The 17,977-nt window shown below is 36.9% G+C and overlaps 1 protein-coding gene across 2 annotated transcripts; it reads right to left on the reverse strand.

Annotated features, from left to right (window-relative positions):
• Nucleotides 1-556: 556 nt before the first annotated feature.
• Nucleotides 557-16,937, reverse strand: mapre2 (microtubule-associated protein, RP/EB family, member 2). Of its 2 annotated transcripts, none has more exons than XM_077245230.1 (7): nucleotides 10,976-11,227; nucleotides 8,465-8,592; nucleotides 4,538-4,683; nucleotides 3,796-4,012; nucleotides 3,538-3,683; nucleotides 2,001-2,159; nucleotides 557-1,185 (listed from the first exon to the last, which is right to left on the reverse strand). In XM_077245230.1, exons 1-7 carry the CDS (start codon nucleotides 11,098-11,100, stop codon nucleotides 1,111-1,113), a joined length of 996 nt encoding a protein of 331 aa, XP_077101345.1. In that variant the 5' UTR covers nucleotides 11,101-11,227; the 3' UTR covers nucleotides 557-1,110. The 2 variants fall into 2 exon arrangements, with proteins under 2 accessions (XP_077101345.1, XP_077101346.1); XM_077245231.1 differs by lacking the exon at nucleotides 10,976-11,227 and adding an exon at nucleotides 16,866-16,937 and having other exon boundaries at nucleotides 970-1,185.
• Between the last annotated feature and the right edge of the window lie 1,040 nt (nucleotides 16,938-17,977).

A 17,977-nucleotide genomic window follows, 5' to 3' on the forward strand; every position in this document is an offset into this window, starting at 1 on the left:
AGTCTATCCATATCTTCAGAGTTAAACATAAAAAAAAACATTTAACATAATCAGTTTTTTTTTCTTCTTTTTTATTAAATATGTAAAAAGCAGGTCAAGTTATTCACAAATAAAATGCAAACATGCAACACATTTGGGGAATGCATAAGGGGAGATACTGTGAGGGAAATAAAAAAAAACATTGTCTATTTATAATTATTAACAGTACATATGTTTACATTCCTTTTCATTGTACACAATAATAAATGACAAGTGTTGACCTGTGGAGAATATGGACGAGTATCAGGAGATCACGAGAATGTTTTCTGTTCAGAAAATCTTACGCTAAAACCTGTGCTTTAGAACAACAGTTAAAAAAATTCTTCAATATGCATTGTTTTCTTCAGATGAAGGCCGTTTTTTTACTGTACATGTAAAGTAAAACATTTTTAGACACAGAATACCGATCGCACAGTTCAAATGAAATGCTTCCTATCAAACACTGTGATTGGAGTCCACCTCTGTGAAGTTGAGACACATTTAGCCAAAAAAAAAAATGTATATATATATATATATATATATATATATATATAATAAGGTGAAAAAAAGAGCAACATTTCCAAATGAAATGCAGTATGCCATTATGCATTATATTCCAATGCAAAATTTACCATTGTAACTAATGGTCAGCTTTTGTAAGGGATCTAACAGGAGGCTTTATTTCACAAATGGCATTGGTAGCTCTTTAAACTACTCTTATTGCAGTATTTTAAAATTTCACGATTTGATGTCACATCTAGAAACAAACAGCTTAAGAAATCAATTTTCCTTCATCAGTGTAGAGATGGAAAAGTATGGTAAAGTAAAAACCGAATGTAGTTGCTGCGCAGTGGTCGTTATCAAGGGCTTTACACGGACAAGATTCACCATTTAAGCTGCTGTCAGATACATGTTCATAATAGTCATGATGCAATCAAACAGGGCTAATGAAGAAAAAAATTTGACAAAAGACACCTTTGAATATTTGGCCAATTTGTCTCACTCCTTCACCACCAGAGCAAATGAGAAATAAACCATCATGAGTTTGAGAAAGTGAACCCAAAGTAGTTTTCTGACTGAGTGCATGTATGTTCAGTATTCGTCCTGTGTGTCGTCAGGAACGTCCTCCTCCTGAGCCGGAGCCTCATGTTCCTCTCCGCCGGCCTCCTGCACACACACACACACAGTTTATTAGTTATTTAGGGAGATATTGGCATTTGTCCTAGTATAGTAGTTTAACAACATATCTTAAATCAGTCTTTCATTTAGTGTTATGAATCGTGACAAACTGCACTACATTTGCGACAGAAGTTGATGTGAAGGGGTCATATCACAGAAAACAAGATCAAATGGGTCATACTTAGAAATCATACTTATGAAGTCACAAATAAGAAGTACATTGAGTTATGACCGATTTGATGTACATCAATTCAGTATTGAATTAAAATTTGAACTAAAGTAGTAGTATGCAGTGTGTTAACAATAACAGGTCATTTATAGAAAAATAGCCTGTTTAATTCTGATCGTCAGATAGAGGGTAAAAGAAACAACAAAGAAAAACTAAATTATGACTTTTTTGACCTCGTCCAAAATCATAAGTGGACATCAAGGGAAAATGCTCGATTAGTTTGGAATATGACTGATAAACAAAAAGTAAAATGAATGAATAAATGAATGAATGAATGCATACATACAAGAAAGTTGTGTTGTCTTAAAAAAATAAAATATTAAATAATAATAAAACAACAATAAATAGTGAAAAAAATAATATTAAAAGGTGTGATGTTTTATTAAAAGACCAAAGATCAAAAAAAGTAATGTAATAAATACACCCATACATAAATAGGTGTGATGCTTAATAATAATGAAAGGTGATGTTTTATTAAAAGTAAAAATGAGCAGAAAAGTACAATGTATAAACAAACGAATAAAGTGTGTGCTCACTGTACTGATGACAAAAAATAATCACGGGAAGTACTAACCTGGTCCTCTGCTGAGTACAGCACTTCCATGAGTCTCTCCACGAAGGGCCCGTTGTCCTGGCCATGATCCTGACACAACAGCTCCACCTCTCTCAGCTTCCCGAAGTAGAAATCCCGCTCCTTCTCCACTCCTTCTAGTGCTAGCTTTAATGTGTTGAGCTACAGCAGTGGAGAGACACAAGAGTTAAGAATGGTTCTGCTGTAAATGGACAGTAAAAGCTGGTTATTGCTTTATAGACATGCTTCTAAACAACATAATTCTTCACTGAGTAGATGCACTTCTAATTCCTGTTCTAGCAACCTTTTCAGAATTTAATTAATGTGTATAATGGTCCAATAAAAGTCTTTACTTGTTTATTAATGAAAGCCTTGATGCAAATGATTTCAAAAAGTTATGTCTAACAAGGCAGCTCACTAGGTGCCCAAAATCCTTTATAGGTCAACAGCTTATGATGATCAAAAAAGCTCCACAAAGTTTACAATGCATAAAACAGCACATGCTGTCAAGGAATACAGGATTTGATGGGCAAAAATGCAGAGACAGCCCATGATGTCAGAATAAAGTTCACTAGCTTGTCAATCACAGGTACAAAAAAGCCTATGATGTCATGATAATGTCTATAAAGATGCATATGATGACATAAGATTTAGAATGATGCCTATAATACCATACGAGCATCTAGAAAGATACCTATGATGTTGTAAGAAAGAACATTAGAAAGATGCCTGACGTAAGATCTAAAAAGATGCCTATGATGTCACAAGGAGATCTAAAAAGATGCCTTTGATGTCATAAGGAGATCTAAAAAGATGCCTATGATGTCATAAGGAGATCTAAAAAGATGCCTATGATGTCATAAGGAGATCTAAAAGATGCCTATGATGTCATAAGGAGATCTAAAAAGATGCCTATGATGTCATAAGGAGATCTAAAAAGATGCCTATGATGTCATAAGGAGATCTAAAAAGATGCCTTTGATGTCATAAGGAGATCTAAAAAGATGCCTATGATGTCATAAGGAGATCTAAAAAGATGCCTATGATGTCATAAAGAGATCTAAAAGATGCCTATGATGTCATAAAGAGATCTAAAAAGATGCTTGTGATATCGTAAGATCTAGAAAGATTCTTACGATGTTGTAAGAGGATCTAAAAAGATGAGTTTGATGTCGAAAAAGGAAAAGAACATCTAGAAAGATGCCTATGTCGTCGCAAGATCTAGAAAGATGAAGGAAGGAAAACAACACACTAGGTGCCCTATATGCTGTCTAGGAATATAGGCTTTGATGCCCAAAAATCTTATCTAGCTCACTAAATCTAGCTCACTAAATGCATAAAAAGCTGTCTAAGTAGTGTATCAAGTATCGAGGCTAAAATCAATGCAACAATACATTTAGACAAATATCTTCCAAACTGATCTACTAAAATAGCATCTCATCTCATGGTCTCGTTTAGCACCTGTAGCTATTATGTTCTTGATTGCTCAAACAGTCTATATAAAGAGTTTAATAGTGTTAATAGGGTTAGGGGTGTCCACCTGTTCGCCTAGTTGTGTTACTTGGGCTTCCAGCTCCTTCTCTCCCTTAGCGGGTGTCGATGACATCACAGGAATCTTTTTGGCAGAGGAGGGTCGGGAGGTGGAGGTGGAGGATTTAGGGGTTGAACTGGTTGATCTAGTAGCTCCTGCACACAAGTTAACAGATGCCATGATGCAGGACGCTCAAAATTTAGTAGATGTCAATTTGCCAGTTGATTAATTATGATTGTTAATAAATCAAGAGCAGCCCGAACAGACCTGCGGTGGGAGAACAGGCGGCATGGAGGGATTTCTTTGGCAGGTTGAAGATCTGCTCCCCAGGATCTGGAGGGGGAATGGCATCCTGGCCCTGTCTGGCCTGGACCGGGTCGTATTCCTTCCCGTCGTAGTTGGCGTCGAAGAACTTCTTGAACCACTGAATGAAGTCCAGGTTGTCTTGAAATCGCCCCTTGACGAGCTTCTCTACAGGGATAATCTAAGAGGAAGGGGAACAGGATGTGACTGTAAATGTGAAAAAAACACATACACAGTATTTATAGTTTAGTTAAATCAGGGTTTGCAGAACCCTGGGGCTTCCTCCTGGGAAATGCAGGGAATTGGTGCTAATAATTAATGAAACCATACAAATTACTAATTGAAAATCTATTTTATCATGAAAACAAAACATTTTAGAAAACATTTGTTTACCTGCACGTGAACCGTGAGCACTTGAATAAGTTGTTAAATAACTGAAATATTAACTTCAAATCTCAAGTAAACTTCAATGTGTGGTTGAAATCTCTTAAATAAATCTTGTCAAATAAGTGGTTATAGCCTTTTAAAACAAGCATCGTTTTTTTGGAAATGGAAAAAAACAGTCTGGGATGCATTTTCTTTGATAAAACCACAACTTTCTTTCACGCTAAAAAATGATTTAGATCAGATTTTATTTCCGTAACCCTACTTCTGTGGTCCGTTCAGCGGCTATAGAGAAAGCGCAACGCCCTCATGTTTATCTCACCTTGTCAACATTCATCCTCTTGAAGGAGGCCTGCAGGAGTTTGAAGTTGTGGATGTATTCATGCTCCAGCTTGGCCTGGAATTTCACCTTCTTAAGACTGATACAGCCGGGAAACAGCATGTCCATGAACTGACAGTACGCTGCTCCTGTAACGGCATGCGCAAATGATTCGCTGGGTTTGCTAAGACAATCTGTGGAACTCATTCTGCATTTTTCACATCTCCAAAACTTTCAACCAGATTAAGATTCAGTTTCACGATCAGCTTATAGTGGAATTTCCTCTGAAGTAAACTTAATCTGCTCACTTAGAAGAACTAAAACAAGGACACTTAAAGGGAGGATACGTTTGACTCCCAAGGACGTAATTTAAAATGCCAGTGCGACGTCATGTAAATCAATGTCTTCAGCCCGTCTAGGTAGACCTGGACCCGTTCCAGAGGATATTCAGTGTCTCTGAGATCTTTAAATACCTCTGGCCTGACCTGTGCTTATGCTGAACTAAATTAAGGTCCAGTGATGCCATGCTAAAACATAGAAGTCTTACTTCTCAAAGTTTGATATTATTAGTCAACGTTCAAACTAATTTTGACAGATGACTTTTAATGACTCAATTGCACGATTATTGGATAAAGATTAGAATAATTTTACAGAAATTGGTGGAGCTAATACCAATCCTTGGCATTTACAAATTCAAAACATAAAACATTTAAAAAGGGTGTTCACACTTGTAGTTTGGTTCGCTTGGTCTGGACTAAAAAAAACATTTAGTCCTATTTTTGAGCAGAGCAAACTATTTAACTAGAAAATAACTATTTATTAAGATAGAAGAATATTTTATTGTTATTTATTATTGAATCATATTTTTAAAGATTTCATAAATTTCCATGACTTTTCTAGGTCTGTATGGCCCCGTTCACACCACAAGTCCTAATGCTCAATTCTGATTTTTTGCTCAGATCCGATTTTTTGATTGGCTGTTCACATTGTGACGGATATGTTCTGAGTCACATGATGTTCTGAGTCACATGATGTTCTGAGTCACATGATGTTCTGAGTCACATGATGTTCTGAGTCACATGTTGTGTGGAGCACCTGGCTTAAGAGAGTTTGAAGATGGCAGTTGAGCAATGCCTTGTGCAGTGGAAAGATGTGGGAAGTTAATCCCTGCATATCTCCTAAACAACCTGTGAGGTAAAAGGAACATTTCATTGATTTGCCTTGGGATATATGGATCTTTTGGAAGTTGGTGGATGTTCAGAGAAACTACCTATGGTCCAAACGACAATGGAGGACAGATCATTTCTCTGACTGACTGGGACAGATCCTCAACTGACTGACTGGGCAAAAAACCAAACAAGTATTGTTTTTTTTCTTATATTTTCATGTTGGGTTTTCAGTTGAGACTTTTGACCATGATACTCTCTAAGTATTATTTAAAGTGCTGAGAAAGCTCTTTTTGAACTGCACAGTGGACTGGTTGCTCAGTGCTGGTCTGAATGGACTTAAAGGTCTAAGTGCATGTACCAGCACCTAAGCTGGATTGAAAACTCAGTCAAGAACTGTTAATGTGGACTTGTGACACTGGGGGTTTGCACTCTAAATGAGTTGAAAAGGAATGAACTGAATTTGAATGAATTTAACTTTTGAATGAACTGATTTGTTTGTGTTGAAAGATTTTGTCATGTTAAATGAGCCCCATTGAGTATTTGACTTTCTGGGCTATTTTTCTTCAAAATTGAATAATTTTTTGGTTTCTGGTTTTGTAGGGTTTTTGTTTGCATTTGTGAACCATGAATGTTTTCCCCTGACTGAATATTATATTTCTCAAAAAACTAATAACAGTCTATATGAATTGAGCCTGTTGCTGGTTGTGTAGTAATTCTTCATCCACATATTAAGGGTACCAACTTTTTTTTATGTTTGAATCCTTTGTATGGTTGACTGACTTTAAAGAAATTTAGTAGGTTGAAACCCCTGGTTGGCACCCCAATTAATTAGGTCAATCCGTTACAACATTACCTTTTAAAATGTGACCTATATCTGATTGCAGTGTGAACTGTTTGAGGTTTCAAACTAACCGGCATGCGCAAAAGAACAATAACAATGACATCAGACGCAGCACTCGGTTGCACTAAAGTTCGGGAGGTTATGGAGGAAGTAAGCATATTCGTATTTATTTCATAATGTTTGTGTAATGGAAACTTTTGCGGGTTTATAGTTGCAAATTCACTACAGAGATCTGTGTGGATGCGTAGACAAAGCCAGGAGTGGTGGGAATATGACGTGAATAGTTTCACTGAGACGCTGTTCTCCTGTGTCCCCGTTCTTCCATTTCGTGTGCAATTTTTTCAAAAACGGAGCGGTTACGGTAGTCCTTCTAGCTTGAATTGAAGTATCTCCCCATATACTACTTAGATATAACACCTCACTCTCATTGACTCGCTTCATCGCTGTTCTCCATATCTAGTCAAGTTTTTAATGTTAGGCTACTGTCTGTGTCTGTTGTGTCTAGGGCTTCGCCGGCGCATAATTGTGACAAATGTCGACGTAGATTGACGTAAAAGTCGCATCAAATCCGCCTTGATTGTTCACACTGCGGCCGCATTGAAAAAAATCAGATCTGGGTCTGATTCAGGACCACATATGTATGTGGTCTAAATCTGATTTGAAAAAATCAGATCTGGGCTAGATTTGAGTGTTCACACTACCTCTGAAGAAGTCTGACCTGGTCACTTGACCCCAAAAAAATCAGATTTGGGCCACGTTTGCCTGCAGTGTGAACGGGGCCTAAATCAAAATGACCTGGAAAAGATATATATCCCAAAACTATAAACTACTTTACAAATATAGGCCTGAATTATGCTATGTGTGCAATGTCATTTGTTTTATAAAGTATTTTTTAGTGTAATTACTGGGCTTTACTATCCTATATTTACTAGGCTATATTTACCATTCATCAACATAATTCCTTTTTTAACGTTCATCAAACTCCTGAAATCCCATTTCTCCGGCAAACTAAAATCACACAAAGGATTGAACTGATCGAGAATTTCACCTGATTGAATTCCAAGCAACTAATTCAATAAATGTAAATGACACTTAATCATAGCGTCATCAAAAGTAATGTAGTCATTTCAGATTAAAAGTACTTCATGAAAGATGAGAAGTAAATGAGTAGTTGACAAATAATATTTTTGATTAAAATTAATCTACAAGGGAACTTTTATTTTTTAGATGAACTTTTAGCTATTTAAATAGTCCTGTGGTATGAAAAATGTCCATGCAGTCTCATGAAAAATATTAGACAATTTATTATAAATTGCATGTATAATAATTATAAAAATTATTATTTAAAATTAAATAATACCATGTAACATTCCACACAATACATTTAATGCAATAAACCAGTGTTATTTTAGTATCACTGATATAGTACTATAGTTATTTTAATCATTTCTATATATTTTCCATTTTAATTTTATATAGACATTAAATTTGAATATTAATAGTTTTCATTCATTTTAGTTATTTTAGAAATAAAAATGTTGCTTGACTTTTTATATTTTATTTTATTTCAAGTAATGCATTTTTTTATGGTTTTAGGTTCAGTTAACTATAAAAACCTTGCTACAAACACTATTATAAAACGATGCAAAGCTTTACATGGCTGTAATAAAGACGTTCTCGTTTAATGCATTTAAAGTGATTTACTCGATTCCCAGATTTATAAATTATGGCTGTTTTACCTAAAGCAGCTGAGAATTTACAACAGCTTTACTGTGCAAACAAACGCATTGCACAAATGTTTAAAGGTAGCAGCCGCGCAGACGGGCACTAGCAAAATGCCGTAAGTGTAAATCCTCTGGGATTATTGCTCTTTGTGTCTAATGAGTGTCAGTGGTAGTTTAAGTTGGGAGGTTCAAATACCTGATGACAGCTGCTCCACTTTAGTGTAGTTTAGACTGACCAGATCGTTCACCCAGGCCGTGATGTCATGCCTGCTCATAGTCTCCTGGGTGATTGAGGTAGAATACACGTTGACCGCCATCCCCCAGCTGTGGACGACACATCAACATCATCATCATCATCACCACCACCGTCAGAATCATGTGCAGATGTAATGAAGGACAGCTCATCACTATCAGAACGATGAAGAGGAAGAGTCCACAATAATGCTCATGTTTTGTCGTCCGCCGCTTTAAATGCTTGAGGTCTTTAAAGTCAGGTGGATTTCTGATTGGCTGTCAATGTTTTTATCGTTCATCAGCTGGAAAAAAATGGGTCTGAAATTGATTCCAACAATATTGTTTCTCTGTGCCGTTCTCATTACAGTTATGATGTGGATTCTGTTATTCGTTTACATTTAGAAGGAAGTTTAATTTTTAGAAGCACAGCTTTATTGTTATTGTTACAGTTAGCGTCCTTGGTGTGAACGGGCCTTTAGTCTGCTCAATATATAATGCTTTGTGACTAAAAATATGAAACTGTGCAACTGCAACGCGTTTCTAAGTGTTTGGAATATTTCTAATACTTAGAAAATAAACTGAGACAAAAAGCCCATGATTTACATGTTACTGAATTCATTCTCTTTACTGAACTTTTCCTGCCATCTAGCAATGCAAGTTTTGCCTGTAAACACTGTGTAACAAGATCCTAATGTCAACTAGGAAATCAGCAAATAAATATCATGATAACGGCTACAGACAGAGCAATCCACAATGCTAAATAGAAGCTTTTGAGCGTTGTTTGTTCTCATACACAATTATGAGCTCACCAATTTTAACTATCCCACGAAAAACTCTAAAAAAAATCTAAGGAAAAACATTCAATAAAGTACTTTTCTAATGTATGCACAAATACAGTAATTGTCCTTCTCAGAACAGTTTCTGATGTTAAAGCAGACAGCCTATACATTATACTTGTTTTGTGTCCTGTACTGAAACTTGTGTCCTTGAAAAGCTGATGATGTAATGATTGAAACATTTCTCAGTTTAGCACAAAGCAATTTGATTGGGTGAATAAAACAAAGTAGGGACGCACCAATATTAAAATTCTTGCCAACTTGAACATGATATAAGTTGATAATTAATTTCATGTTATGGCTGATAACCTATTTATGACCGGTACTAAAAATCTGAACTATTTTGTCTAAAAAGAAATAAAAGCAAACTAAACTCTTAAATCAGTCTAGTCAAAGTAATATCGATGTTTCAATGTTTTAATTTAGGCAACTTTATCATACACATAGGGCCTAGTTTTTAAATGATTATTAATAAGCAATCAACTTGTACTAGGGATTCATTATATTTCAGGACCATGTCCATTATAATCTGATTGATTTTCAATGCTTGTGGCAATTATTTTTGCTATCATAAAATTATTTAAGATATGTCCCACTGTTTAACTTTCTAAAAAAAATAAAAATAATAATATATAGGCTATAACAAATTAGCCCTGTCCACATCCAGTTATAAAATGTCACAATTAAGCATAAGAACATATCAAAGATCATCTCAACTTCTATGTAATAAAGTAACCTAATTCAAACAACTTAATCAAGCCAATTTCGAACCAATTCAGAAATATCCAAATTAATCCCATTTCCCTTGAACTCCTAGTGCATCATCATATGAATAATGGACCGAATCCCTCAAGAAAACCCACATCCCTTTTTCAGGATTTCTTTTAAAACTCTCCAGGATGACAAATCGACCTCCATATTAATTTCTCCTGGCTTTAATGAGCTTAAAAGCACATTGCATTTCCAGACATAAGTGCTTTTGTGCTTAAAGAGCAGATTCATCTAAATTTAGCAGGGAAGATAAACAGTTTAGAGAGATGTTGGAATGAAGGGGGAGGGAAAAATCCCTGTCAACAAAAGCCATCAACCCAAAACATGTTTATAGTCCCGTAAAACGCATGCAATCATTTGTTTTACTCATGCACGAAATATTACCTAGTATCAGGCACAATATGCACGACACAACCGACAATCTGAACACATTTAGGGGTTGGGATGAAATGAATTACATTACGCAATGGCTGACTGCTTCGTGAACATACAGGCCATGCACTGTCAAAACCCGGGAAAGCACCCTGTCCGCCTACATCCCAACAAACATACATCCGAAAACATATGCATAATGTTTCGGGGAAACCCTCAAAGCACGAACGCATTCCATAAAAAGCTTTTAACATGGTTTCTTGATGATTGCACCATCGGGAAAACGCCATAGCTGGCTCAGGAAAAGCCCCGCCAATAACGGTAGATATAACGCAGCCATGATGGGAGTTTGGGGTTCCCAGAGCGAGTGCATTGGAAATGCATGGATTTAAACGAATGATCTTGATATTTTCGGCTGAATGCACTGATAGTAGCTCGTTTAAAGCGGGGTTTCTTTGTAAAGCGGCCGGCGGATGGCAATGGCAGTGGTGTACCTGTAGGCGCGCTCTCCGCGCACTGTGTTCTTTCTGTAGGGAATGATGTTGGTGCCGTTGTTATCCGGAATGATGTCGTTGTTGTTCTCTCCATTGGGGGACAGAGCTTGGGTCGGACCGGGCATTTGGCTCTGTGAAATACTCGAACGGACTAGGAAAGGGACGTCGGGGATGTTCCCTGCCGTCTGCCTGCTTAATGTTCTCAGTGTAAATCCTGTGTGTGTTTGTGTGTGTGTGTGTAATATGGATGTGTGTCTCTCAGCTCAACAGCGACTTCACAGGTGATTCACGGAACTACAGTCATGTGACTTTGGGAGGGGTACTTCACATTTGAGCCAGGTTGTTGGGATTCATTTCGCCTCTTCCTAAATACATAATTATGAATTATATATGATGTATTATATTTATGAATATACCGTAGAGGTCATCGCTCCTCATAGGACCTAGGGAAAAACTCCTAGGTGTCTTCTAAAGACAGGCCTGCATCTTGGCATCAAATTTGTCCAGACTTTTTATTGTGACGTGCATTTTTTCCCATATTAGTTCACATTTCATGCAAGCGTAAACATGTTATGGGTTGGCACAGATATTGCAATATATGACTAAACTGTTTATCTTTCCTGCTTAATTTAGATTGGCCTGCTCTTTACACACAAGTAAAGTCTGGGAATAATAAATGATGACATTCATTTGAAAAAATAAAATGTTTCTTGAGCAGCATATCAGCAAATTTGAATGATTTCTGAAGGATCATGTGACATTGAAGACTGTAATGTGAAGACTGTAATCATGAAGTAATGATGCTGAAAATTCAGCTTTAGATCATAGAAATAAATTACATTTTAAAATATATTCATATAAAAAAGGCATTTCAAATTGTTATACTATTTAACAATATATTACAGTTTTTACAGTATTGCTGATCAAATAAATGCAGCCTTGGTGAGCAGAAGAGACTTCTTTCAAAATTTGACTGATATATATATATATATATATATATATATATATATATATATATATATTAGTGCAGTCAAACGATTAAAATATTTAATCGCGATTAATCGCATTAATGTCATAGTTAACTCGCGATTAATCGCATTTAATCGCACATTTTTATCTATTTTAAATGTCTCTTGATTTCTTTTTGTCCCATTATTTTTTCTCATTTTAATGCTCTTATCAACATGGAAAAGTGGATCGGCTTGCTTTGTGCAAATGTTTTTTATTGAAAACAACATTGGCATATATTGTGTTCAATTTCACACTAAAACATTCTTACTTGGAGCAAATAATCTCTCACACAATGTAACACTGTCCATCAATAAAAGGGTGAAAGAAATACTGACGAGGTCCTGATATTGACGAGGGGGCGGAGAATTCGCATCAGCTGTGTGTGTGTGTGTGTGTGTGTGTGTGTGTGTGTTTGGCCATCATCAAGTGGTATTTCAGACTGGACGTGCTGCGATGATGATAGCTCAGTTCACAACGACAAAACACACAGATCACTTTGGTCTCGTCAATGGAACCATTTGGCAACTTTTTAAAAGTAAACGTTCCATTCAGAATCTTATTGGCATCCATTTCGGTGTCTCGCGCTCGTCATCCACTCAAAACTGGACGTTTTGAACGTTCCTATAACATTCAGAAATAACGTTTTTATAACTTAATGGGAACGTTATGAAAACGTTCTTATAACCTAAAATTGTTAGCTGGGGAAGAGGAGAGATTCGCGATTGCACTGAACACGTTTTAAGTGCAGGCACATATTGTCTGAGCGAGCCCAGAGAAAATTCTAACAAGAGCAGCGTGTATCTGAGACCGCGCGACTCGAGCAGAGAGATTCGTGCTCGGCACATTATATTCCACGCGCGAGCAGAGAGATTCGCGCTCGCGCATCCGGCTCGCAAGCCCAAACAAGTGTGTGCGGCGTGCCTGTTGTTTTGTTTCCGGTCTAGCTAGATCCGCTTGCGCTTTCAAAACGTCCAAGCCGCGTCCTATTGCAAAAGCATGTGAAAAAAAACTACAAAGTTTGCTAGGCCAAAAAGACCATTAATCGCGCGATAAAAAAATTAACGCCGTTAAAATGGGTTTGCGTTAACGCCGTTAATAACGCGTTTAACTGACAGCCCTAATATATATATATATATATATATATATATATATATATATTTATGTGTGTGTATGTGTGTGAGACAGGCCAATGGCTCATTATTCTTCTCTGCATTGCAACGAGCGCTGTGATTTTATTTATTATATACATACACATAACACAATGTTTAGATATGGCTCTTGTTAATGTATATAGTATGACATCTTTACACTGTAATCTCTCCAATCAATCAAATCTATGTGTTTTAGAGTCAAAACAGATAGATAAATCTACCCACGAGCAAAGGTCTAGTCGCTCTGATGAAAGTTCTCATACTTTTAAACAAAGTGACACTACAAGTGGAAAAACATTAGTGAGGGTATTTCTCATTCTTCAACACGGCTTCATATAAGCAGTAAACCAACAATACACTACAGTTTGTCTACAGAAAATTATCACACCTAGAGTACATTTACAGTGTAATCTTTACATAACATCTATGTGATAAAAAAACCAAGATGGCATCTTTTTCGGAAAACATATGTTGATATTTAGCATAGGATTCAGATGAACAAACATATGCAAGTTGTAGGAAGCAAAAAAACACTGAGCCAGGACAATAAACATGCATCAATAAATATTTTTAAAACTAGTTAATAGCTACAAAGAATTACATATCCAAATTGATAGTAAAAGTTGGTTGATTGAGGGTAATGTGGGCCATATCTCTACCACCATAAATCTGGTCATAAATAAATTGCTGGAGGAGAATTATGCCATACATTTTAAAGGGTTAGTTCACCCAAAAATGAAAAATCTGTCATCATTTACTCACCCTCATGTTGTTCCAAACCTGTAAGACTATCGTTCATTTTCAGAACACAAATGAAGATCTTTTTGATGAAATCTGGGCGCTTTCTGTCCCTCCATTGACAGCTACGCAACTACCACTTTGACGCTTCAAACTATTCATAAAGATAAAACTAATCCATATGAATTGAGCGGTTTAGTCCAAATTTCTCGATCGCTTTATATGATGAACAATACATAAGGCTTTTAGGGTGTACTCACACTAGGCCAGTTGCCATGAACCGGGCCCGAGTACGATTGTCCCCCCTCCCCACTCCCCCTCTGGCCTGCACTCACATAGGGTTTCAGCATTCGTGCCGGAGCACGCTTACGTCATTATGGTGCGACAGTTTCGGGATAAACAAGAAGAGCGGCGCTCTCTGAACACAATGGAGTCCATCGCTCTGTTTTCTTTGTGGATAATTTTGTGTCGTTTGGTCCACAGCCCTCTCACTGCCTGTTGTTAAACAGATGTGTCGCCTTAGTGGCGCGGAAATTTTCACGTAATCGTGCTGCTCGTATGAGGAGGTTTGCAAGGTACCAGCTGAAGTGCAGCAAGGACTTTGCAGCTTTGATTACGGACTACAGTTCCCGTACATCACGCGTCCTGTTCCGTGCTCCAGAACGGTTAGCGCTCACACTGCATGCGAACAGCGCCCGAGTCCAACTGAACCGTGCTCTGGCCCACCTCTTCCAAGCGGGCCAGGGCCGGCTAATCGAGCCGTGCCCGGGCACGGTTCGGAGCACTCACACTAGTCAAACGAACCGCGCTTTGGTGGTCAAACGCACTCGGGCACGGTTCAAACTGGCTAGTGTGAGTACACCCTTATTCACATATAAACATTAGTCAGCAAACATAAACAAGCTAAACCGAACCTGCCTAACAAACGAGAACAAACCTCTTGCAGAAGCTCAAACGTGATGCGTAACACGAGAATGAACCTCATTGGTTCTCGCACGTCATGCGAACATGAGCTTCTGTTTAACACAACTGATGTGTGCGTTGATGAATGTTTATATGTGAATAAAAGCCTAAGTTCAATCTGTTCATCATATAAAGCGATCGAGTCTCTTCAGAAAATTTGGACTAAACTGCTCAATTCATATGGATTAGTTTTACAATCTCTATGAACTTTTTGAAGCGTCAAAGTAGTAGTTGTGTAGCTGTCAATGGAGGGACAGAAAGCGCTCAGATTTCCTCAAAAAGATCTTCATTTGTGTTTCGAAGATGAATGAACGTCTTACAGGTTTGGAACGATAGGAGGGTGAGTAAATGATGACAATTTTCATTTTCAGGTGAACTATCCCTTTAAGAACATTACAAAAGATTAGATGTATATTACTGCACTACTGGTTGAGTATTCAGTGGCTGATACTGGGTATAATATGGATATAATATGGATATAGATTTTATATAATAATACTGTTATTAATAATAATAACAATACTGTAAGTGTATATACAGAGGGGTCCAAGAGTCAGACCACAGTGAAAACTTTCTTGATTTTTATTTCTTTTTTTTTAGGGATGCACGATACATTAGTATCGACTGATATTTATTTTTAATGTTATCGTTATCGGCCCGATAAGAAAATTTGGCCGATATATAAAAGCCGATATATAATGATTTTTTTTATATCTTCTTCCGCTGAGACACTTCAGATGCGCTCTGTTCACCATGATAGTTTTTAATTGCTTGAAATATGTTTGTAATCACTTAAAAAAAGTAAAATACAGTTAAGTGCAATGTGCTGTCATATAGGCTACAATAAATTATAATGAGAAGATTTTAATTGTCTGCTTGGGACATGTCTTTAATGGTGAGACTTGTTTTTGGATTTAGATTCATCAGCCAATATATCAGTTATCGACTTTCAAATACAAAGAATTATCGTTATCGACCAAAATTTGCATATCCATGCATCCCTACTTTTTCCCCATTTAAAACTGAAAATAAGCAGGAATTTAAGGCAAAGAAAAGTTATGATGTAAAATGTACCAGAAGTATTCTCCATTTCCCATTCTCCACTACTGTAGGTTATTAACCAAATGAAAACAATGTCAAAGTAAATTAGTGACATTGATCATGTGACTCTTAGTACAGACAGAATTGTTTCTTCCAATGAAGATTTATTTGCACTTTAGAAGAGCTGAAATCATGCTAGAGATCATGACAGCTCCAGTGCTGCTGTCATGCCCAAAATAAATACTAAAACATTCTGAAATTCATATGCATTTTTAAATGAATTTCACCTGCTGATAATATAATTAGCAATGGGAAAATGCAAACTAATGATCTCAGACTTTTGAACCCGACTGTGGGTCAGGTAAACGTTTCTAAAGAAGCAGTAAAATGTTAAACATGCAGTCTTTAAGCTCCTGGTGTTGCAGATTACTGCATTTTTAATTACACCAGACTGATCAATTGTCTTTTGTTTGCTTCCCCCTCCCTCAAGGCAAAACATGGCTTTGCCGACCATTTATTAATTTATTTCTTCGTGCAAATTTGTTCAACATGTGGACTAATTGTCTAACATTGATGTAGAAGTTGCACCTTGCATCCTAAACATATTTCTCTAAGAACAGGAAGTGTGCTTAGCAAATTAACAACTTCATGTTAATTACAAAAGGGACAAAAAAATAATAAAACAGTACAAATTTGTGTCAGATGTAATATTAAGCATTTATTAACCACGCCATCATAAAACATAACGTGACAGTTTAGGGTCAAAGTTGAGACCATCATCAATGCAGTTCAAAGTAAAGAACAGCTGCTGCTACGCTAACAAGCTAACGTTACTCTGCCTGCATCATCTTTGAACTTAATGACAAAATTAAACATGAATCTGTGGTTTCCCATAGGCTCAGTCCAGCCATTGCAAAACCAAACCTCTTCAAAACGAAATCACATTAATTAGTTTAAAGACAGCGCCTGATATAAGCTCGACTCACCCGTGCACTCAACAGTAAATCCGACCAAACCAGCTGCGCTTCAGGATCGCACCCCACCCTCCAGCGCCTCAGTGAACCAGCATCACAAACACCTATCCACCCGACGCCGCTAATTGGCGGATGGCCCTTCGACATCCCGCTGATTGGTTGATAGATAAAATAACCGTTGTTTTTCTCAATGGCTCCTCCCTTCGTTCAGATGATTGGTTGACGGAAGCAACGGATGTTGTCTTTCTCGGCCAATAGGAATGCAGTGCGCTGCTCGTTGAATATGGAATGGTGATTTCCTGATGTGTTTATGCATCAAGGGAAATGAGTGATGCGTTAATTTATCACGACGGGAAACATGTTTGGGTGATAGATAAAAGGCTAAATTTAGAGGAAGAACCTGCCATTGTTTTATTGTAAGGTTCCTAAATAATGGGGAGCAGACAGTCTAAAACTAATATTTACAACACATAAAACACATCGCATTATAGTCACTGTGTAGTTATAGCATGTAGTAAGTAAAATTGCATATGGTAAGCCAATTAGGAAGTTAGTCTCACTTTAATAGTTGGCCATTACTATATTTTTATTAGCATGTAAATTTAGGTGTCTTGTTCGTTCATTGATCATCCAAAAGCGTCTTGATTGAATTTTTGGGGGGGAAGAAAAAAAAAGCTAAATCATTAATCCAATTTGATTAATAGATGCTTAGTTAATTTTGTTTATTAAATTTTATTCTTAACAACCTCATTGGTTCTTACTGAAGCTCAAACATGATGCGTAACACAAGAATGAACCTCATTGGTTCTCGCACGTCAAGCGAACATGCTTGAGCTTCTGTTTACCACAACTGATGTGTGCGTTGATGAATGTTTATATGTGAATAAAAGCCTAAGTTCAATCTGTTCATCATATAAAGCGATCGAGTCTCTTCAGAAAATTTGGACTAAACTGCTCAATTCATATGGATTAGTTTTACAATCTCTTTATGAACTTTTTGAAGCGTCAAAGTGGTAGTTGTGTAGCTGTCAATGGAGGGACAGAAAGCGCTCAGATTTCATCAAAAAGATCTTCATTTGTGTTTTGAAGATGAACGAAAGTCTTACAGGTTTGGAACGATAGGA

The sequence above is a fragment of the Siphateles boraxobius genome, unplaced genomic scaffold (genome assembly GCF_051911475.1).
Source record: "Siphateles boraxobius isolate OS27281-9 unplaced genomic scaffold, OSU_SipBor_1 26, whole genome shotgun sequence".
NCBI classification, from domain to species: domain Eukaryota; kingdom Metazoa; phylum Chordata; class Actinopteri; order Cypriniformes; family Leuciscidae; genus Siphateles; species Siphateles boraxobius.